At 48.1% G+C, this 24,525-nt stretch overlaps 1 protein-coding gene across 2 annotated transcripts in view; it reads right to left on the bottom strand.

The window, feature by feature from the left end:
• The window catches only part of LOC135054569 (oocyte zinc finger protein XlCOF7.1-like), a 50,670-nt gene that overhangs the window by 5,890 nt on the left and 20,255 nt on the right, over positions 1-24,525 (bottom strand). For both annotated transcript variants that reach the window (XM_063957725.1, XM_063957726.1), the window contains exon 6: positions 23,428-24,289. In XM_063957725.1, coding sequence (XP_063813795.1) covers positions 23,428-24,289 — 862 coding nt within the window. The remainder of the gene's footprint in view (positions 1-23,427; positions 24,290-24,525) is intronic.

Below are 24,525 nucleotides of genomic sequence, written 5' to 3'. Positions count from 1 at the left end.
GCAGTCTTCTTCCCTTTCCTCTATCCCTGGGCAGATATGACTGGCCTTTTGCCTGCTTGCCCTTATGGGGACGAAAGGACTGAGGCTGAAAAGATGGTGTCTTTTTCTGCTGAGATGTGACTTGGGGTAAAAAAGGTGGATTTTTCAGCTGTTGCCGTGGCCACCAGGTCCGATGGACCGACCCCAAATAACTCCTCCCCTTTATACGGCAATACTTCCATGTGCCGTTTGGAATCTGCATCACCTGACCACTGTCGTGTCCATAAACATCTTCTGGCAGATATGGACATCGCACTTACTCTTGATGCCAGAGTGCAAATATCCCTCTGTGCATCTCGCATATATAGAAATGCATCCTTTAAATGCTCTATAGTCAATAAAATACTGTCCCTGTCAAGGGTATCAATATTTTCAGTCAGGGAATCCGACCAAGCCACCCCAGCGCTGCACATCCAGGCTGAGGCGATCGCTGGTCGCAGTATAACACCAGTATGTGTGTATATACTTTTTAGGATATTTTCCAGCCTCCTATCAGCTGGCTCCTTGAGGGCGGCCGTATCTGGAGACGGTAACGCCACTTGTTTTGATAAGCGTGTGAGCGCCTTATCCACCCTAAGGGGTGTTTCCCAACGCGCCCTAACTTCTGTCGGGAAAGGGTATAACGCCAATAATTTTCTATCGGGGGAAACCCACGCATCATCACACACTTCATTTAATTTATCTGATTCAGGAAAAACTACAGGTAGTTTTTTCACACCCCACATAATACCCTCTTTTGTGGTACTTGTAGTATCAGAAATATGTAACACCTCCTTCATTGCCCTTAACATGTAACGTGTGGCCCAAATGGAAAATACGTTTGTTTCTTCACCGTCGACACTGGAGTCAGTGTCCGTGTCTGTGTCGACCGACTGAGGTAAATGGGCGTTTTAAAGCCCCTGACGGTGTTTGAGACGCCTGGACAGGTACTAATTGGTTTGCCGGCCGTCTCATGTCGTCAACCGACCTTGCAGCGTGTTGACATTATCACGTAATTCCCTAAATAAGCCATCCATTCCGGTGTCGACTCCCTAGAGAGTGACATCACCATTACAGGCAATTGCTCCGCCTCCTCACCAACATCGTCCTCATACATGTCGACACACACGTACCGACACACAGCACACACACAGGGAATGCTCTGATAGAGGACAGGACCCCACTAGCCCTTTGGGGAGACAGAGGGAGAGTTTGCCAGCACACACCAAAACGCTATATTATACAGGGACAACCTTATATAAGTGTTTTCCCTTATAGCATCTTAATATATAATAATATCGCCAAATAAGTGCCCCCCCTCTCTGTTTTAACCCTGTTTCTGTAGTGCAGTGCAGGGGAGAGCCTGGGAGCCTTCCTAGCAGCGGAGCTGTGTAGGAAAATGGCGCTGTGTGCTGAGGAGAATAGGCCCCGCCCCCTTTTCGGCGGGCTTCTTCTCCCGTTTTTCTGACAACCTGGCAGGGGTTAAATACATCCATGTAGCCCCAGGGGCTATATGTGATGTATTTTTAGCCAGCATAGGTACTTTCATTGCTGCCCAGGGCGCCCCCCCCAAGCGCCCTGCACCCTCAGTGACCGTTGGTGTGAAGTGTGATGAGAGCAATGGCGCACAGCTGCAGTGCTGTGCGCTACCTCATGAAGACTGAGAAGTCTTCAGCCGCCGATTTCTGGACCTCTTCTCTCTTCAGCATCTGCAAGGGGGTCGGCGGCGCGGCTCCGGTGACCCATCCAGGCTGTACCTGTGATCGTCCCTCTGGAGCTAGTGTCCAGTAGCCTAAGAAGCCAATCCATCCTGCACGCAGGTGAGTTCACTTCTCTCCCCTAAGTCCCTCGATGCAGTGAGCCTGTTGCCAGCAGGACTCACTGAAAATAAAAAACCTAACAAAACTTTTACTCTAAGCAGCTCTTTAGGAGAGCCACCTAGATTGCACCCTTCTCGGCCGGGCACAAAAACCTAACTGAGGCTTGGAGGAGGGTCATAGGGGGAGGAGCCAGTGCACACCACCTGATCCTAAAGCTTTTACTTTTGTGCCCTGTCTCCTGCGGAGCCGCTATTCCCCATGGTCCTGACGGAGTCCCCAGCATCCACTTAGGACGTCAGAGAAATAACTGTATTATTATTATTATTCACAGATCTTTATATAGCACATACATATTACTCCACAATGTATAGAGAATATTTAGTCATTCACATCTCTATATTCCCTACCACATGGACAGGTACTAGGGGTAATTTGTGTCAGAATTAACCCTAGCTTACATACTAAAGTGAAGCTTGAATACTTATGTGAATTGTGAGTGTGAGATAGCAGCAGGTGAGATATAATACAGCAGCAGGTGAGATATAATACAGCAGCAGGTGAGATATAATACAGCAGCAGGTGAGATATAATACAGCAGCAGGTGAGATATAATACAGATCAGGTGAGATATAATACAGCAGCAGGTGAGATATAATACAGCAGCAGGTGAGATATAATACAGCAGCAGGTGAGATATAATACAGCAGCAGGTGAGATATAATACAGCAGCAGGTGAGATATAAAACAGATCAGGTGAGGTATAATACAGATCAGGTGAGATATAATACAGATCAGGTGAGATATAATACACACATACTGGCAATACCATTAGCATCTGATACAATGTTTGGGCTAGTGCCGTGCAGTGGATGTGATGCATTTGGTTTGCGGGAGACATTCTGGAGCAGAGGTTCTCAAACTCGGTCCTCGGGGGCACACACAGTGCATGTTTTGCAGGTAACCCAGCAGGTGCACAGGTGTATTAATTACTCACTGACACATTTTAAAAGGTCCACAGGTGGAGCTAATTATTTCACTTGTGATTCTGTGAGGGGACCTGCAAAACATGCACTGTGTGTGCCCCCGAGGACCGAGTTTGAGAACCTCTGTTCTGGAGACTCAGCCGCTGTCCAATCTGTGAGCAATTCTCTCTGCTGCAGGAGGAGATATCTAAGCTGCATGCTGGGATATGTAAGATGTCTGTGTCCTTGAGGCCGCCACTACCTCACAGAGCCACCAGAAGACATTCTGCCTGGACTGCTGTGGGCTCTGAAAGGATTTCTAGATGGACACCGACACCTCCCACAAGCTGTGACACTGCAAAACTCATATGCTGCTCTTGCAGGACTGGAAGATACAACTGATATATGCAATACAGAACAGGAGGATATGGGGACTTCTACTTACTATAGGAAAAGGAATAGGAACTGGAAAATTACATCTTCAGAATGGACTACACTTCTAGATTCCACTATTAGAGGAGTACATCTGGGAAAAGGTAATGAAGTAGAGAAGCAAGTAAGGTACTTATCTGGAGCCACAGCTGCAAGGGATAAAGAGCTGATGCAGGGTTCTGAGAACTAAGCATAGTTTGAATAACCGCACTGGAAAAACCTTTATCCCTTAGGTGGATGACTCAAGAACCATGCAATCGAAGACAAGCGAGCGAGGTCTCGGTGTAGACAGGGACCTGTGACAAGAGGTCTGGTCGAAAATGGGAAGGGCACGTCTATGAAGAGGCATTGTAGATCCGTGAACGTTGTCTGACTGTACTTGCATGGGAGAACCGTGAAGAAGGTTCTGAGCAATCGTGAGGGCCCTGTAAACTGCCTGAAGAACATTGATTGGGAAGATCCCTCTCTGTTGGGGTCCAATGACCCTGAAAGGAGTGACCGCCCATGGCTGCTACCCAGTGTGGATTCCAGAACGGTTTACCCTTGTCCAGATTTGAGGCTTGTAGCCACCACGAGAGGGACATCCAAACATCCTGATAAAGTACCATTGTCTGAGATTTGATCTACTTGGGCTGTCCATTCCACCTGGTGAGTATGACGTGTTGTAGAGGTCTGGAGTGACATTTGTCATATTCCATCATGTCGAATGCAGATACCCACATTGCGTAGTGGATAGAAACTAACTCTGTGACTGCAGAGTAAGTTGTGGATGCATAATTGTAGTGCTGTAATCTTGTCTGGAGGAAGAAGATGCATTGCACTTGGACATCCAGCAGAGCTCCGAGATGGAGCATCCTGTAAGACGGGATGAGTAAGGATTTGGCCCAGTTGATCAGCCGTGGCTTTGAAGGATTGACATAGTCACCTGGAGATGATGGTTGAGGACCTCCGGAGAATATGCAAGTAGGAGGTCATCCAAGTAAGAGTATCCGGATTCCCTGCTGCCGAAGGTGAGCAGCCATCACTGCCATGAGTTTGGTAAATGCCCTGGGGGCTGTGGAAAGGCCGAAGTGTAGGGCCTGAAACTGGAAATGCTGATGTAAGACAGTAAACTGGAGGTACAGTTAATGACAGGGTAATATAGATACGTGTAGGTAAGCATCCTGTATATCCAGGGAGACCATAAAATCCTCAGGTCACATAACCAGGACACCTTCAGATATTTTTTTTCAGTAATTTGAGAATGAGAATAAGGATTGAATGACCCTCTTCAGCGCCTTGGCTTTGCCGAGGTCTGCTGGTTGACTGGTAGGAAAGTATTGTCTGGGAGGACGCTTCCGGAAGGAGTGTACCCATAGGAGACCATTTCTTCAACCTAGGCATCTGTTGTGATCCAACGCCAAGCCTGGATGAACTAAAGAAGTTGACCTCCCACCCTGGGGAGGCCCACCCTGTCAGGCTGATGGTTTATCTTCTGGTTTGGTAGGTGGACATCTAGCCTTCTATGCCTGTTAGGATTTGCTCTTAGAAGCCTTTGTGGGATGTGACAGTCTAGGGAAGGTCTGACCACTGACCTTGCACCGAAGGCAAAAGGACCAGAAGGACAAAGTCCAAGGCCGTGTAGAGGAGGCTAAGGGTAGGCAAGCCATTTTAGCTGTTACCAGTTTATTGACAATCTTGTCCAATTCAGGTCCAAAAAGAAATCTGCCTGTGTAAGGAAGTGCTTCCAGGGCTTTCTTAGCATCAGAGTCCGCCTTCCAGGAAAGAAGCTGCTACTGAAGCCTTAGATGACAGGAGTGCTGTATCCAGAGCAGCCTTGCCAATGTAATAGGTGGCATCCCTGATGTTGGCAATTAGTGACAGTTTTTCCTTAGTCACCTCAGAAGGGAAACGGTTTCCAAAGGCATCCCCCAGTTTTCAATAGCTTTAGACACCCAGGTTGTAGCTGTGGCAGATCTGGCAGTGGCGCCTGTAAGTGAATATAAAGACTAAGATGTGTCCCATTATCTATCAGGTACGTCCTTGAGGGAGGACGCTGTAGGAATAGGGAGAATGGAACGCTTTACCAAGTATGTCACATGAGAATCCACAGTAGGAGGGTTTTCTAATTTTGTACAATCAGCAGCCAGTAACAGATAAAAGCAGCAGAGTCTTTTAGTTACATTGAATTACTTGCTAGGAGATTTCCATGCCTCGCTCATACATCTGAGAAATGGTCAGTGTAGAAATTCAGCTACTACCACTTTTTGGCGTTTACACAAAGTATCTTTTGATTTTGGTGCCGGTTCAGCATCTTGTAGCTGGAGCGAGAATTTAACTGCCCTACCTAAATCGGCCACAGTAAATTTAGATTGCACCTCATTCTCCCCAGGGGGAGTCAGCATCAGAGAGATTAGCAGGATCTGCTGCAACAGAAGAGTCCTCAGAATCTGAGAGTGGTATAGACTGTGAAGATGGCACAGTATGCTTGGTGGCAGTATGTGTAAGCAGTGTTACTTGGCCCTGTAATATACACTGCTCAAAAAAAATAGGTAACACTTAAACAACACATCCTACATCTGAATGAATGAAATATTCTTATTAAATACTTTGTTCTTTACATAGTTGAATATGCTGACAACAAAATCACACAAAAATGATCAATGGAAATCAAATTTATTAACCCATGGAGGTCTGGATTTGGAGTCATACTCAAAATTAAAGTGGAAAAACACACCACAGGTGGATCCAACTTTGATGTAATGTCCTTAAAACAAGTCAAAATGAGGCTCAGTAGTGTGTGTGGCCTCCACGTGCCTGTATGACCTCCCTACAACGCCTGGGCATGCTCCTGATGAGGTGGCGGATGGTCTCCTGAGGGATCTCCTCCCAGACCTGGACTAAAGCATCCGCCAACTCCTGTACAGTCTGTGGTGCAACGTGGCATTGGTGGATGGAGCGAGACATGATGCCCCAGATGTGCTCAATTGGATTCAGGTCTGGGAAACGGGCGGGCCAGTCCATAGCATCAATGCCTTCATCTTGCAGGAATTGCTGACACACTCCAGCCACATGAGGTCTAGCATTGTCTTGCATTAGGAGGAAGCCAGGGCCAACCGCACCAGCATATGGTCTCACAAGGGGTCTGAGAATCTCATCTTGGTACCTAATGGCAGTCAGGCTACCTCTGGCGAGCACATGGAGGGCTGTGCGGCCCCCAAAGAAATGCTACCCCACACCATTACTGACCCACTGCCAAACCGGTCGTGCTGGAGGATGTTGCAGGCAGCAGAACGTTCTCCTTGGCGTCTCCAGACTCTGTCACATGTGCTCAGTGAGAACCTGCTTTCATCTGTGAAGAGCACAGGGCACCAGTGGCGAATTTGCCAATCTTGGTGTTCTCTGGCAAATGCCAAACATCCTGCACGGTGTTGGTCTGTAAGCACAACCCCCACCTGTGGACGTCGGGCCCTCATACCACCCTCATGGAGTCTGTTTCTGATCGTTTGAGTAGACATGCACATTTGTGGCTTGCTGGAGGTCATTTTGCAGGGCTCTGGCAGTGCTCCTCCTGTTCCTCCTTGCACAAAAGCGGAGGCAGCGGCCCTGTTGCTGGGTTGTTGCCCTCCTACGGCCTCCTTCACGTCTCCTGATGTGCTGGCCTGTCTCCTGGTAGCGCCTCCGTGCTCTGGACACTACGCTGACAGACACAGCAAACCTTCTTGCCACAGCTCGCATTGATGTGCCATCCTGGATCAGCTGCACTACCTGAGCCACTTGTGTGGGTTATAGACTCCGTCTCATGCTACCACTAGAGTGAAAGCACCGCCAGCTTTCAAAAGTGACCAAAACATCAGCCAGAAAGCATAGGAGCTGAGAAGTGGTCTGTGGTCACCACCTGCAGAACAACTCCTTTATTGGGGGTGTCTTGCTATTTGCCTATAATTTCTACCTGTTGTATATTCCAAGTGCACAACAGCATGTGAAATCGACTGTCAATCAGTGTTGCTTCCTAAGTGGACAGTTTGATTTCACAGAAGTGTGATTGACTTGGAGTTACATTGTGTTGTTTAAGTGTTCCCTTTATTTTTTTGAGCAGTGTATTATAGAATGCAGCTGATGAAGCTGAAAAACTCTGTACAGAGTTAGAAAACGTCCAACCAGGGAGGAGGGACAGGTGGGGCTGTTATGGGCTGATAAACAGGCTGCAATTGCCGAGGTAGACCCACGGGGTGGTGTCACAGATGGGGCTGCAATATGGTCAGCAATTTTAGCAAGTAAGAAAATTAGGCCCAAGGAGGCTCCTGTGCTGGCACTGGGGGAGCAGTTGGGCCAGCGGGGATAAAACAAGAGGTGCACAGACCGTCTTTCAATAAATCCTGAGGCAACACCTCCACTGAACAGGTCCTACATGATACTAGGGTAGGAGCCCCAGTCTGTTTAGCTGCCTTGCCTTTGTTCGACATAACTGCAAGGTACACACACAATATGGCAATATGCAGCGTGTAACTGAGAACAGTATGTGACAATACGCCTTCATGTCGGCAAAGTAAAACCTGTATACACCAGTATCTAAGGGTTACTGAGTAAGGAAAGGCACAGGGAAAGTGATCTAATATAGTCAGAAAAGCACAGACAGAACTAGCATACGTAACATATAATGCAGAAAATACAATGTAATTGCAGTGGGCACTAATTTAAACTACCCAGCTAATAGAGCTGGTAGGAAACAGCGCTGTGTATAACCTGAATACAAGGAGAAGTATACAGGTAGACTCAATCCCAGCATTCCTGGAGACCCATAGAGCTCTTGTAATGGCTGATCAGTGTCTCTGTGAGGAAGGAGGGTGAATGAGGAGCAGCCCAGGGTGGGAAGACCTCAGTGGGATAGCTGAGAAAGTGTTTTCTCCCCTTGCTGACATCCACTACTACCACTACCAGTTCCCTGGCCTTAATAAAGTGCCCCCAGTGCCAGTAATATATGTGCCCTGGTGGTCTAGTGAAGCCCAAGGCTCACCATTGTCTGAGTCCATGTCAGCACCACCGGTCCATCTCCCGGGACCGGAGGTATAGGACTGCTGTGATTGCAGGTTCCACAAGTGGGAACCCTCCTTACCTGTCCTCCAGAGTCCGGCTGCAGTCCAGGATGCCCCTGCTAGTGGAAGGCTGCAGGGTCATGCCAAAATCGCTGAGCTGTGGCTAGTGTCACGGTGCCAGTGGGGTTGATGGAGCAGGAGCACTGGCATCCAAGGGACAGCCTAGCACTGCTTGCTCAGTATTAAAATTAAAGAAAAAAAAATTAAAAGTAAAAAGCTTGGGCTGCAAAATGCAGCCCCACTGTTAACCGGTGACCAGCTCCTGCTGGTACCAAACAAAAAACTGAAGAGCCTCAGCTGTGGGTGGAGTATGAGGGAAGAGGGAGGTCCAGTGCATCATGGGAGCTTAAAAAGCTGTACTGGTCTCCACCATCATATACCCCCCACCCCCAAAGGTAACCCTGTGGAGACTATGACCCTGAAGAAGATAAGATGGATTTTAGAAAATATAAGCAGATGCAAAATAATGGAAACAAAGGACTATATCTTGTTAGACAGAAGGAGACTAGGAAGATAATCAGATGTGCAAAGGCACAAACTGAGGAGAAAATGGCCCAGTCAGTGGTTAAAGGGGGCAAAACATTTTTAGGTATATAAGCGAGAGGAGAAAAACAAAAAGGTGGAATAATAAGACTAAAGACATAGACTGGGAGTCTTGTTGAAGGAGACAATGTAATAGCAGATCATCTTAATAATTATTTTTGCTCAGTATTCACTACTGAAAGAGAGCGGAAGGGGCCACAGTTCAGTTGCAGGGATATTCAGGAAAATGACACAAGCACATTTACAGAGGAGAAGGTCCTAACAGAACTCTCAAAGCTGAAAGTGGACAAATCTATGGGGCCAGATGGGATACATCCAAGGATACTAAAAGAGCTTAAAAGGGTGCTGGTAGCATCATTAACAGAAATATTCAACCAGTCACTAGCTACAGGAGTAATTCCAGAGGACTGGAAAAGATCGAACGTAGTCCACCTGCACAAAAGTGGAAGCAAGGAAGAGGCAAACAACTACCGACCAGTGAACCTTACATTGATAGTAGGGAAATTGATGGAAACACTGTTAAAAGAATGAGTTGCAGATTATCTCAAATCCAGCAATTTACAGAATCCCAAACAGCATGTATTCACTGGCGGGAGATCATGTCAAACAAACCTTATTGACTTTTTGACTGGGTGACTGAAGTAATAGATAAAGAAGGGGGGCATAGATGTAGCATATCTAGACTTTAGTAAGGCTTTTGACACTGCCCCACATCACAGACTGCTAAATAAACTCAAACACATGGTATTGGATACTAAGATGTTTGAATGGATAAGATCTTGGTTGCAGTATAGAAAACAGAGAGCTGTAGTAAATGGAGTGCATTCACAGGAGGGCAATGTTACCAGTGGAGTACCCCAGGGATCTGTACTTAAACCAGTATTTTTTAATATTTTTATTGGTGACATTGCAAATGGCATTAAAGGGAAAGTATGCCTTTTTGCAGATGACACAATGGTATGCAACAGGGTAGACACACCAGGAGGGTTAAAACAAATGATTGTGGATCTAGGTAGACAAGAGGAATATTCAAGAGCATGGCAATAACAGTTTAATGCCAAAAAATGCTAAATTATGCACTTGGGTCTCAAAAATTCAAAGAATACATATAGTATTAATGGCACTATACTGGAAACTACTGAGGAGAAGGATCTAGGAGTCACTATTTCAGTGGACTTAAAGGCAGGTAAGCAATGTAACAAAGCAATGAGGAAGGCTAGCAGATGCTTGGTTGTATAGGGAGAGGAATCAGCAGCAGAAAGAAATCAGAAGTTATGGTAGACTTACCATCAATAACTATTTTTCCAAAGTCCACAGTATACACACGATATACCTTGGGATATTAGGTAGCAACAGTGGAATGGGAACCAACGATCTAAGCTTTTCACACTCCCAGGATGCAATGGGCCAACCCCCTATATCCTCGCCTCCCGGCTTAGGAAATTCAGTTGGTTCCAAAGCTCAAGGCAAGGTTAGTAAGTGTAAAGATTCTCAAAAACAGGTGCGTCAGGGTGGGATCCCTGTGGATACTGTGGACTTCGGAGAAATAGAGTTATCAATGGTAAGTCTACCATAACTTCTGATTTCTCCTTAAGGGTCCACACTGATATCCACAGAATATACCCTGGGATGTCCCAAAAGCAGTAACTAAGGGAGGGGACACTCCTGATTGGACAGGAGAATACTTCGCCCAAAAGCAGCGTCTTGAGAGGCAAAAGGTATCAAAGGCATAATGTCATAATGGATGGGCAGAGACATACAGGCTAGGGAGATCAGCTTTAGAGTATGCTTCTGAGATAGTCATCCAAAGCCATCTAGCCAGTGTTTGCTTATTGGCAGGCCATCCCCTCTTGTGAAATCCATACAGGACGAAGAGCACTGGTATGTTCCATGTAGATCCTTACAGCACGAAATATGTCCAATGATTCATCTCCCGCAGAGAGGTCGGTACCTGAAAAGCCAGAACTACAATTTCTTCATTAAGGTGGAACTTAGAGACCACCTTAGTAAAATATCTAGATTTAGTTTGGAGAACTTCTCTGTCTGGGTGAAATGCCAGAAATGGAGGATGACATGATAGCGCCCCTAAATCCGATACTCTTCTAGCTGAAGCAACTGCTAGAAGAAAAAGAACTTTAGCTGTCAACCATTTGAGATACACATTATTTAGTGGTTCAAATGTGGCAATATAAAGCCCCCCCGAGGACTATTTCTAGATGTCAAGGGGCTGTAGCAGGAAAAAAAGGAGGTTGAATGTGAAGCATGCCTTGGAAAAAAAAAGTGTGAACATCCTGTAGGTTAGCAATTTACTTTTGGAACCATACAGATAATGACACTTGTACCTTCAAGGAAGCTAAGTGGAGACCTTTGTCCATTCCTGTTTGAAGGAATGCTAGAATTCTTGAAACTCTGAAAGACTACAGATCCTATTTTCTGGCAGCGCACCATTGAAAATACGCATGCCATATTCAGTAATAGATGCGAGCTGAGGATGGTTTCCCTGCTTTAAGCATCATTTGAATTACCTCTTGTGAATAAACCCTTTCACTTTCAAGACAAATGTTTCAAAAGCCATTCCCGTCAAAGACAGTCGATTCAAGTGTTTGTAGAGACAGTGATCCTGGATCAGTAGATGTGCACATCGAGGCAGAAGGAACGGAGTATCCACGAACAGCCTCTGCAGATTTGTGTACCAATTTTGTCTGGGCCACACTGAGCTATTAGTATCATGGCGCCCCTTTCCTGTTTGAATGTTCAAACACCCTGAGTGAAAGTATGAAAATCAGGGAGAGTCGCTAATTTTCGCTGAAACCATACCGACAAGGCAGAAATATGAACCTTGGGCGAGGCCAGCCGAAGGCCCAGATCCAGGCCCTGTTGTAGGAAGGCCAAATGTTTAGCCGTACTAAACTTGTAAACACCATAATTGTTAGATGCGCACCAAGCAAAGTAGGAATTCCAGACCCTATGGTAAATTCGAGCAGAAGCCGGCTTACGGGCCTTCAACATAGTTTTAATGACCGCCTCAGAAAATTCTTTGTCGCTCAGTAAAGAAGCTTCAAGAGCAACGCAGTCAAAGCCAGCCGGGCCAAATCCTGGTAGACACAAGGGCCCTGAACGAGGAGGTCTGGTTGTTGTGGAAGCAGAAGAGGACGCTCTAGCGAGAGACCCTGAAGGTCTGAGAACCAATGCAGTCTGGGCCACGCCGGAGCAATCACAAATAGGATTACTCCTTCTTGCTTGAACTTCCTCACTACTCTGGGCAGGAGAGACACTGGAGGGAACACGTACGGCAGCCAAAAGTTCCATGGAATTGCCAGTGCGTCCACGAATGCCGCTTGAGGATCCCTTATTCTTGTTCCGATGACCGGAACCTTGTGTCGAGACGCCATCAGGACTACGTCTGGTAGGCCCCACTTGTCCACTAGGAGTTGAAATACTTCTGGATGAAGGCTCCACTCTCCGGTGTGTATGTCCTGACGACTTAGGAAGTCCGCTTCCCAGTTGAGGACCCCCGGAATGAACACTGCAGATATGGCTGGCAGATGGCGTTCCGCCCATTGAAGAATCTTTGACACTTCCATCATTGCCATGCAGCTAAGCGTGCCGCCTTGATAATTTATGTATGCCATTGTGGTAGCATTGTCCGACTGTACTTGAACAGGCCTGTTCTGTACCAGATGCTGGGCCAGTTTCAGAGCATTGAACACCGCCCGCAATTCCAGAATGTTTATTGGGAGGAGAGACTCCTCCCTGGATTCACCGACCCTGAAGAGAGAGTGTTGCTCCAACACCACGCCCCAACCCATCAGACTGGCATCCATCATCAGAAGGACCCAGTTAGAGATCCAGAAGGGATGACCCCTGCTCAATTGTTGGTCCTGTAGCCACCAGGTCACTGACAGACGAACCTCCGGAGACAAGGAGATCATTTGAGACCTGATCCGGTGAGGCAGGCCATCCCACTTGGCAAGAATCAGGTTCTGCAGAGGGCGGGAATGAAATTGAGTGTACTCCACCATGTTGAAAGCAGACACCATGAGGCCTAGTACTTGCATCGCCGAGTGTATCGACACACGCGGACGAGAGAGAAAGCAACGTATCCTGTCCCAAAGCTTCAGGACTTTCTCCTGTGACAGAAACAACCTCTGGTTGTGCATGTCCAACAACACCCCCAGATGTACCATGCTCTGGGCAGGGACCAGGGATCATTTCTTCCAGTTGATGAGCCACCCGTAGGCTTGCAGAAACCAGACCGTTAGATCCAAAATGACGTAGGAGAACTTCTGGGGAATTGGCCAGGATCAGCAAGTCGTCCAGATACGGAAGGATCCTGATGCCCTGACGGCGGAGTAAAGCTGTCATAACTGCCATGACCTTGGTGAAGATTCACGGAGCTGTGGTCAGTCCAAAAGGTAAGGCCCGGAATTGGTAATGGAGGTTGCCAATAGCAAACCACAGGTATTGCTGATGTCACATTGCAATAGTAATATGTAGGTAACCATCCTGTATATCCAGGGATACCATATAGTCCCATGGTTCCAAAGCCAGAACAATAGAGCGAAGGGTCTCCATTAGAAACTTGGAGACCCTCACAAACCTTTTCAAAGATTTGAGGTTGAGAATGGGCCGGGAGGAACCATTCGGATTGGGGACTAGGAACAGCGTTGAATAGTACCCCCTGCCCCTCTGAGCCAGAGGCACCGGCACTACCACTCCGGTGTCCAGGAGGGATTGTACCACTAAACGGAGAGTTGTTGCCATCACCTGATCCAAAGGGATGTCAGTCAGGCAACAGCGAGGAGGGGGATGTGTCTTGAAGGATATAGCATATCCGTGACGACTTCCCGTACCCAAGCGTCTGAAGTGGTCTTCAACCATACCTGGATAAACTGTAGAAGTCGGCCTCCCACCCTGGGATCCCCCAGGGGGAGACTCGCCCCGTCATGCCGCAGGCTTGTCAGATTTGGAAGCAGGCTGACGGGCAGCCCAGGCACGTTTAGGTTTGGGCTTGGCAGTTTTGGAAGTGTGAGACTGTTTTGGGTACGCCTGACCCTTTTTGCTTTACCTGGAGGGTGAAAGGAACGAAAGGAAGTACTCTTAGCCTTCGGAGCTGAAGGAGCAGTACTAGGTAGACATGCAGTCTTAGCAGACGCTAAGTCAGCGACAATCTTGTTGAGATCCTCACCAAAGAAGATGTTTCCTTTAAACGGGAGCACCGCCAGGGATTTCTTAGAGTCCAAGTCCACAGACCAGAACCGCAACCAGAGAATACGGAGAGCCAAAATGGAAGTCATAGCAGCCTTGGCCGCCAGAACACCAGTATCTGAAGCTGCCTCTTTAATGTAATCAGATGCTGTGACAATATAAGAGAGACATTGGGGTAAATTTACTAAGATGGGAGTTCTATTTAAAATGGGATGTTGCCCATAGCAAACAATCAGGTTCCAGGTATTGGGGGTAATTCCAAGTTGATCGCAGCAGGATTTTTGTTAGCAATTGGGCAAAACCATGTGCACTGCAGGGGAGGCAGATATAACATGTGCAGAGAGTTAGATTTGGGTGAGGTGTGTTCAATCTGCAATCTAAATTGCAGTGTACAAATAAAGCAGCCAGTATTTACCCTGTACAGAAATAAAATAACCCACCCAAATCTAATTCTCTCTGCACATGTTATATCTGCTTCCCCTGCAGTGCACATGGTTTTGCCCAATTGCTATCAAAAATCCTGCTGCGATCAACTTGGAATTACCCCCATTATCTTCTAGAAGGTGCTAGATACATGAGAAGTAGAATCTGATTGGTTGCTATGGGTAACATCCCATCTTAAATAGAACTCACATTTTAGTAAATTTACCCCAATGTCTGGTATTTTCAGGAAAATTGGACGGCAACTCAGCCTCCATCTCCTGAGCCCACGCCTCAATAGCTTCTGTGGCCCAAGTAGCCACAATGGTGGGCCTATGCGCAGCCCCTACAAAGGTATAGATAGCCTTTAAGCAACCCTCCACATGCTTATCCGTCGGCTCCTTGAGAGAAGTGACGGTAGTCACGGGCAGAGCAGATGACACCACCAGCCGAGCGATTTGCGAGTCCACCAGCATTGGCGTTTCCCAATTTTTACTCAACTCTGCCGCAAGGGGACAGCAGGCTAGCATCTTCTTGTGCTGGGGGAATTTCTTTCCTGGGTTCTCCCAGGATTCCCGACGTATGTCAACCAAGTGGTCAGAATGAGGTAAAACCAATTTAGTAAGCTTCTGACGTTTGAACCCATCCGGTTTCTTAGAGGTAGTAGCAGGCTCAGGATCATCATCAATTTGAAGAATGAGCCTGATAACCTCTAATAGATCAGGAACATCCACCTGTGAAACAGATTCCCCATCAGAAACATCAGGATCAGAGTCTGTGGGGTCAGTATACACCATCTTCATCGGAAGAGGTTTTTCTTAACATGCGTGGATTGAGAAGAAGTAACCGCCCGCTTAGAGGACCTAGAGGCTTAGTCTTAGATGAGCGAGGGTCAGGAATACGTTTATCCAAAGAGTGATTCAAGTGCTGTAACAGAGTGGACAGAGCATCTGTCCATGGCAGATTAACCGCAGGGACCATATATGGCTGAAAAGGCATACGGGGTCCCATAGAGGGGCACAAGCCTAGTTACTAGCATAGTCAGTAAATTAGAGAAGGCAGACCAAGGCGGCCCTGATGTGCCCCCGTTGTTACAAACTGACTGGGGGGTACAGAACCACCAAAACCTGAACACTCCGCAGCCATGTTATCCTCCAAAGCATCTGGGACGTCATAACGGTGCACAGCGGAATCAGCCCCAGAACCATCGCCCCCTGTAGCTGACATAACATGAAAGCGTAAACCACGGGCGACACAGTACAATATCAGCAGATATAATACCTAACACAAACCCCGTGTGCAGTGTGACAGAACAAACAGCGGATATCTGAGGTATATTGTGACTGAAAAACATAGAGAAAAATACTAAATACGTATATCATGTGAAACACCTATATCAATCTAATAACCCTGACGCACGGAGCCCCCTCAGGGAACAGAATATAGGGATAGCAGTATGAGTGAGATACACGGAGTAGAGATCACACAGCAGCTATATGCACACACAGTCACATGTACAATGCAGAAATTATGACAAACAAAACTGCACTGGACTAGCAATACTAAGTAACTGGACTACTAAATTAAGCTAGGTATATATACATATATATCAATGCACAGTAAAGACTGGATGTATATCACAGGGTACTTATACTGAATACCCCTGAAGTATGCACTTGTTCTTAACGAACACTGTCTAAACGACATGTAGAATACTTAAGAATCCCGTAAATGCACAGCGCTGATGATGCAGGTGGCTTTACAGAGGAGGCATCGCCCAGCAGTCCCAGAATCAGCGCAGCTGTGTGTAATGGCGCCCAAATGCTGACAGGGAGTGAGGGAGACAGAGAGATGCAGCTCCAGGCTGGGAACATTTACTCTAAATGGCGCCCAGGGACTGGGGGAGGGGCTACAGGTCAGAGCCTTATCTCCTTGCTGGACTTAACCATCGGGTACTGCGGGCCTTAATAAAGTGGATTATGAGGTAATCCGACCTACATCCTTGCCCTGGTGGTCTAGTGTGGTCCCTGTACCAACACAGTGTCCACGCCAGCCCGTGCAGCCCGCCTCCTAATGGCCGCGCCGGATCGCTATTTCCAGCGGGTCCCGTCTGGGGGACCCTCTTACCTCCTACCTGAGTGCGGCCACGCGATCCCGGAGAGCAGTGGTGAGTGTGTGTGCCCTGGGTGAAGCACCAGATCCTCCGCTATAAGTACCTGGCAACCAGGGATGCGGGAGTATACAGCGCAGCTGAGGGATGTGATGGAGCTGCAGCAGATGTCTGAATGACATCTAGCACTGAGAGTGCCTCTGTTGCAGCCCTTGAAGTCTTCTATTTTTTCTTTAAAGAGCTCTTCTCGGGGCTGCTGGAGCAGCCCCAACTATGCACTGCAGGCACCAACATACAAACTGAGTTCCTGTGCACAGAGACGGGGTTATAAAGGAGGCGCCGCTGAGCATCTTGGGAACAGTCAAAGCTTTTAGCCTGTTGGTGCCTCGGATCAAGATCCTACTCTACACCCCGATGTTATTCCCTGTGAAATACCAGTGCAGAAAAAACATTTACCGTCACGGAGAAAATTGTTTTAAGAAAACCATCAATCTTTCTGTCTGTTACATCATTTGATGATGTTGAAGGCAGAGGTAATGTAGATTTGCGCACTAGCCGAACTATGTGTGCATCTACTTTGGGAGGCACTTCCCTTATCAAACAGTCCACAGAGGGGAGAGGATAATAAGAACCCAATTTCTTAGGAATCTTAAATTTCTTACTGGGTGTCACCCATGCCTCTTGCATTATTTCCATCAGCTGTTCTGAATCTAGAAATTCTGCTTTAACAGTTTTTGGACGTTTAAATATAGGAGCCTTATATTTTAACATGGGCTCTACTACATCCTCTAGAGACATAATGGAATTAACTGAATGATTTAACTCAGGTATATCTACTCATGTAAGATATTCCTCATCTCTAGACGCGGGTGGTCTTCTATATACCGGCGGTCGGGCTCCCGGCGCTCAGTATACCGGCGCCGGGAGCCCGACCGCCGGCATACCGACACTTATTTTCCCTCGTGGGGGTCCACGACCCCCATAGAGGGAGAATAAAATAGTGTGGCGCGCGTAGCGCGCCACCGTGCCCGTAGCGTGGCGAGCGCAGCAAGCCCGCAAGGGGCTCATTTGCGCTCGCCACTCTGTCGGTCAGCCGGCGGTCGGGCTCCCGGCGCCGGTATGCTGGTCGCCGGGAGCCCGACCGCCGGCCAGCCGTAGTGAACCCCTAGACGCAGATTCAGAATGGGATGAACCAACGTCATCATCTGAAGTGCCCTCTGATTGCGAAATGTAAAGATTGTGAAGATGTTGCTTCAGGTCTATGTGATTTCAATTGTGTATACAATTAAACAAAATTTTCCTCATTGGTTTGGCAGAGAAGGGTGTAGGATAAGAGACTAAAGTAGTGACTGAGCAAGAAGAACATGTGACTAATAGGATTTTGGTACCTACCGGTAAATCCTTTTCTCGTAGTCCGTAGAGGATGCTGGGGTCCACATTAGTACCATGGGGTATAGACGGGTCCACCAGGAGCCATTGACACTAAGAGTTTGAGAGTGTGGGCTGGCTCCTCCCTCTATGCCCCTCCCTCCAGACTCAGTCTAGAAACTGTGCCCGAGGAGACAACATACTTCGAGAGAAGGAATTACACAGATAGTGGCGAGAATCACACCAGCTCACACAACATGCAAAGCCAGCTAACATGCCGGAACAACTCAGCAACAGCTGAAACAGCAAATAACGCAGGACTTACCTAGGAACCAGGCAGTACTGAACTATAAAACCAATGTAGGATAACGCAGCGCTGGAGGGAGAGCGCAAAAGCTTGACCAAACTTGAGGTCATCAGAGGCCAAAGTGTCGAACTTGTAAAACTTGGCAATCATGTTCGACCCAGACCAAGTAGCTGCTCGGCAGAGTTGCACAGCCAAGACACCCCGGGCAACCACCCAGGAAGAGCCCACTTTACGAGTAGAGTGGGCCTTTACAGATTTTGGCAATCCTGCCATGGAATAAGCATGCTGGATAGTGAACCTGAGCCAGCGTGAAAACGACTGCTTAGAAGCAGGACACCCAAACTTCTTGGGATCATAGAGGACAAACAGAGAGTCACTTTTCCTATGACGGGACGTCCTCTGCACATAAATCTTCAAAGTCAGTAGCCACTGGCACCACAATAGGTTGGTTGATATGGAAAGCCGATACAACCTTAGGCAGGAACTGTGGATGAGTCCTAAGTTCCGCCCTGTCTTCATGGAAGATCAGATAAGGGCTTTTATAAGATAAAGCCCCCAAATCCGCGTCGGGCAGAAGCCAAGGCCAACAAAGTGACCGCCTTCCACGTGAGAAACTTGAGATCAGCCTCCTGTAGAGGCTCAAACCAAGAAGACTGAAGTAAATGCAACACCACATCTAGATCCCAGGGTGCAGTTGGCGCCACAAAGGGTGGCTGGATGTGCAGAACCCCTTACAAAAAGGTCTGAACCTCAGGGAGGACAGCCAATTGTTTCTGGAAGAAGATGGACAAAGCAGAGATCTGGACCTTGTAGGCGCCCAATCTCAGCCCTATATCCACCCCTGCTTGCAGGAAAAGCAGAAAACGTCCAAGTTGAAACTCCACCACAGGAAAAGTCTTGGACTCGCACCAAGAAACATATTTTTTCCAATTGCGATGGTAATGTTTAGACGTTACCCCCTTCCTAGCCTGTATCAGGGTAGAAATTACCTGATAGCCTCCCGTGCTAAGATCTGGCGTTCAACCGCCATGCCGTCAAACGTAGCGGTGGTAAGTCTTGATAAGCGAACGGCCCTTTGCAGTAGCAGATCCTCCCGAAGAGGTAAGGGCCTTGGGTCCTCCAGCAGAAGATCCAGCAGGTCCGCGTACCAAGCCCTCCTTGGCCAGTCCGGAGCAATGAGGATTGCCAGAACCTTGGTTCTTCTTACCAGTTGAAGAACTTTTCGTATCAGATGAAGCGGAGGGAACACATACACTGATGTGAACACCCACGGTGTTACCAGTGCATCCACCGCCACTGCCTGTGTGTCTCTTGCCCTGGAACAGTACCTCCATAGCTTCTTGAGGTGGGAGGCCATCAGGTCTATGTGAGGAACCTCCCACCTACCGGTTACCTCCTTAAACACCTCTGGATGGAGGCCCCACTCTCCTGGATGGAGATTGTGTCTGCTGAGGAAGTCTGCTTCCCAGTTGTCTACACCCGGAATGAAGATTGCTGACATTGCCACCGTGTGCCATTCTGACCAGAGGAGGATTTTTGACACCTCTCACATGGCAGCCCTGCTCTTCGTTCCGCCTTGTCGGTTTATGTAGGCCACTGTGGTCACGTTGTCCGACTGCACCTGAACAGCCCGATCCTGTAGAAGGTGTGCTGCTTGCAGAAGGCCGTTGTATACAGCTCTTAGCTCCAGAATGTTTATCGGGAGAAGGGATTCCTGATCCGACCACCGTCCTTGGAAGGATTCCCCCTGAGCGACTGCTCCCCAACCTCTTAGACTTGCATCTGTGGTTAGAAGGATCCAGTCCTGCACTCCGAACCTTCGGCCTTCCAGAAGGTGAGGCAGCCACCAGAGGAGCAAAATCCTGGCTTTTGGAGACAGGCGTATCCTCTTATGCATGTGTGAGAGCCCGACCACTGGTAAAATAGGTCTAGCTGAAAAGGACGAGCATGAAACCTGCCATATTGCAGAGCCTCGTAGGCGGCAACCATTTTCCCCAGAAGGCGGATGCATTGATGAATCGATACCCGGGTAGGCTTTAAGACATCCCGGACTATTGTTTGAATCACCAATGCTTTTTCCATCGTGAGAAAAACCCTCTGCACTTCCGTGTCGAGGATCATTCCCCGGAAAGACAGCCTCCTTGTCGGCTCCAGATGAGACTTTGGAATGTTCAGGATCCAACTGTGCTCCCTGAGCAGCCGTGTCGTGAGCGCAATGGATCGCAACAACCTCTCCCTGGACGACGCCTTGATCAGGAGATCGTCCAAATATGGAATTACGTTCACCCCCTGATTGCGGAGAACCATCATATACACCATCACCTTGGTGAAGATCCTCAGTGCTGTGGAGAGGCCAAAAGGCAGCGTCTGGAACTGATAGTGATCGTGCAACAGTGCAAACCTGAAGTATGCCTGATGCGGCGACCAAATGGGAATGTGGAGGTAAGCATCCTTGATGTCTAGCAACACCAGGAACTCCCACTCCGTCAGTCCTGGGATGACAGCTATCAGAGATTCCATCTTGAATTTGAACTTCCTGAGATAAGGGTTCAAAGACTTCAAGTTTAGAATAGGCCGTACCGAACCATCCAGTTTTGGTATCACAAAAAGGTTTGAATAATAACCCTTGTTCCACTGCTGAGGTGTAACCGGAACAATTACCTCTGACACCACCAATCTTCTGATGGCCTCCAGAAGAACTGTTCTGTCTGCCAGCAAAGCTGGCAAACCTGACTTGAAGAAACGGTGAGGTGGGGGATCTTGACACTCCAGTCTGTAACCCCTGAACACAATATCCAGTACCCAGGGGTCCAGGCCCGATGATACCAAGACGTGGCTGAACTGTCGGAGTCTTGCCCCCACCTGACCTTCCTCCAGGCCTAGCTGTCCACCGTCATGCGGAGGACTTAGGGGTATCAGAAGCGGGCTTCTGGGCTTGGGATCCTGCAGGAGCAGGTTTCTTTGCTTTGGCACGACCACCTCTGAAGAAGGTGTTCGAAGGCTTGTTCTTTCTAGGCCTCGCGGGCCGAAAGAACTGTGACGTGACTGGTGTAAAAGGCTTCTTCGTAGCCGGTGCAGTTGAGGGGAGAAAAGTAGACTTACCCGCGGTAGCCTCAACAAAGAGAGCCTGACCTGTATACGGTAGCCCCTCCACGCTCCTCCTGGATTCCACGTTCGGAGACCATTGGCGCAGCCAGAGACCCCTGCGTGCCGAGACGGACATGGAGGAGATCCCCACAGCCATGGAACCCAGGTCCTCCATGGAATCTACTAGGAACCCTGCAGAATCCTGAATATGGCAATAAAAACAAATCAATGTCACCTTTATCCAGCGTAGTTGATTCCTCCTGCAGAGTGATTGACCACCTGGCAATAGCTTTTGCAATCCAAGCACAGGCTATAGTAGGCCACAATATAGCTCCTGAAGCCGTGTAAATGGATTTCAGCGTAGCATCTACCTTGCGATCTGCCGGGGTCCTTCAACGCAGCAGATCCTGGGACTGGCAACACCACCTGTTTAGACAGTCTAGAGACAGATGCGTCAACTATCGGCGGGGACTCCCATTTCTTTCTATCTTCCTCTGGAAAGGGAAAAGCAACCAAGACCCTCTTAGGAATCTGAAATTTCTTTTCAGGCGTTTCCCAGGCTTTTTCAAAGATAGCGTTTAATTCTTTGGATGCCGGGAAGGTGAGGGGGGGCTTCTTATTATCTGTAAAAAAAAGGCCTCCTCCACCTGTTCCGGAGCTGTGTCAGTAATGTGTAAAACATCCCTAACAGCCTCAATCATCAACTGCACCCCCTTAGCAAGTGAAGCCGTCCCCCGCAACACATCACCGTCTGCAGTATCAGAGTCGGTGTCCGTGTCATCCTGTGTAAGCATTGCAAGTGCACGTTTGTGAGAATGCACCGCAGGGCACTCCGAGGAAGCAGTATCGGACCATACAACCATAGAGGATTGCAGAACTTTCGGTGCATGTTCAGTTCTAGCAACCCTGTCAGAAATCTGAGAAATAGTCCCCCTCAGAGAGACCAACCATTCTGGCTCTCTAGTAGGGATCTGTGCTACAACAGTGCAATCCTGATTACATGGAATGGAGTCTTCTTGGGAAGACAAATCCTCTGCAGCATATGAAACAGTGTCCCTAAACATGTTGTCACACACACCAAACACCCCACAAACACACAGGGTATTCACTAGACAGAGTTTCCCCCCAAGAATGGCAGAGAGACCCAGAGATTGGAGCCAACCCACACACAGCGCTATTAAAAGGTATAGGTGAAACCCCAACCCGTGCTGACTGTGTCCCTTAATAGGTGACACAGCCTATAATACAGCCCCCCCCCCCCCCCCCCCCCGTTTCTACAACCCCCTGGTACTGTACATATAGCTGGAGTTGCACTGGAGGGACCTGTACACCCACTAGTAGTGATTGCAGGCAGGAAAAATGGCGCTCAACGGTTCTGGGTCCGCTCTGAGGAGAAGCTCTGCTTCTTCAATGGCGCTGTCTTCCCGCTCTTGAAGATTATACTGGCCTGAGGAATTCTGTGCTGGCTGAGATCCGCGGACCCCGACAGGCTGGAAATGGTCAGTGTAGGGTACCTTGCTAGCTCAGGGCGCCCCTCACAGCGCCGCACCGCAGTACCGCTGAGCCGTCCGGGAGCGCGGTATCAAGTCGCCCTCTTCACACTGTCCTCCCACTTGTTAGGGGAGACAGTGACTAACTCGCCAACTTCAACACATTGAGGGGGTGGCGGCTGGCTGCCAGGGTGAGCGCTCCCCTGTGGTGGGGTGCGATCTGTCCCCTCTGGAGCGCAACGTCCAGTCAGCGGAAGCAGTGGCTCAAGACCCCGCAGGGAGGATACTGCTCCCCCCCTCAGTCCCACGCTGAAGGGAGGCTGTCGCAAGTAGCCTCCCTGTAAAATAACAAACTCTAAAATAAACTTTTCTAAAGAAGCTCAGGAGAGCTCCCCTAGCTGTGACCAGCTCCTCCGGGCACATTTTCTAGACTGAGTCTCGTAGGAGGGGCATAGAGGGAGGAGCCAGCCCACACTATTAAACTGTTGAAGTGCCAATAGCTCCTGGTGGACCCATCTATACCCCCATGGTACTAATATGGACCACAGCATCCTCTAGGACGTAAGAGAAAAGTGTTTATTACTCACCTGTGCCGATATGTGTAGGGATTTCGTCCTCCTTACGCTGCTGATCACCCCTCACATACGTCTCTTCTTCTCCCTCTATATCTTCTGCCTTCATATCAGTCACATACGTCTCTTCTTCTCCCTCTATATCTTCTGCCATCATATCAGTCACATACGTCTCTTCTTCTCCCTCTGTATCTTCTGCCTTCATATCAGTCACATACGTCCCTTCTTCTCCCTCTATATCTTCTGCTTTCATATCAGTCACATACGTCTCTTCTTCTCCCTCTGTATCTTCTGCCTTCATATCAGTCACATACGTCTCTTCCTCTCCCTCTATATCTTCTGCCTTCATATCAGTCAAATACGTCTCTTCTTCTCCCTCTATATCTTCTGCCTTCATATCAGTCACATACGTCTCTTCTTCTCCCTCTGTATCTTCTGCCTTCATACCAGTCACATACGTCTCTTCTTCTCCCTCTATATCTTCTGCATTCATATCAGTCACATACGTCTCTTCTTCTCCCTCTATATCTTCTGCATTCATATCAGTCACATACGTCTCTTCTTCTCCCTCTATATGTTCTGCCTTCATATCAGTCACATACGTCTCTTCTTCTCCCTCTATATCTTCTGCCTTCATATCAGTCACATACGTCTCTTCTTCTCCCTCTGTATCTTCTGCCTTCATACCAGTCACATACGTCTCTTCTTCTCCCTCTATATCTTCTGCATTCATATCAGTCACATACGTCTCTTCTTCTCCCTCTATATCTTCTGCCTTCATATCAGTCACATACGTCTCTTCTTCTCCCTCTATATCTTCTGCATTCATATCAGTCACATATGTCTCTACTCCCTTTATATTTGTAAGATCTTCACCCTAAATCACCCATATATAAATTAATGCTTTATTAATGCCGGACATCATTACTCAGAGTAATCAGGAGACTATCAGAGTATTAGACACACAGCTCTGTACAGACCATATAGTGTAATGGGGCAGAAAACCCACAAGATCATCCCAGCTAATAGGACTGACCCCTAAAACTATAACCCATCTGCCTTCTTATACAGGAATAGAGGTTTTCATGTTATCAGGGTCCTACTGTGGTGCAT

The sequence above is a fragment of the Pseudophryne corroboree genome, chromosome 3, assembly GCF_028390025.1.
Source record: "Pseudophryne corroboree isolate aPseCor3 chromosome 3, aPseCor3.hap2, whole genome shotgun sequence".
Lineage (NCBI taxonomy): Eukaryota > Metazoa > Chordata > Amphibia > Anura > Myobatrachidae > Pseudophryne > Pseudophryne corroboree.
Note: the sequence above shows the minus strand (reverse complement) of the source record. Positions and strands in the feature narration are given on the sequence as shown.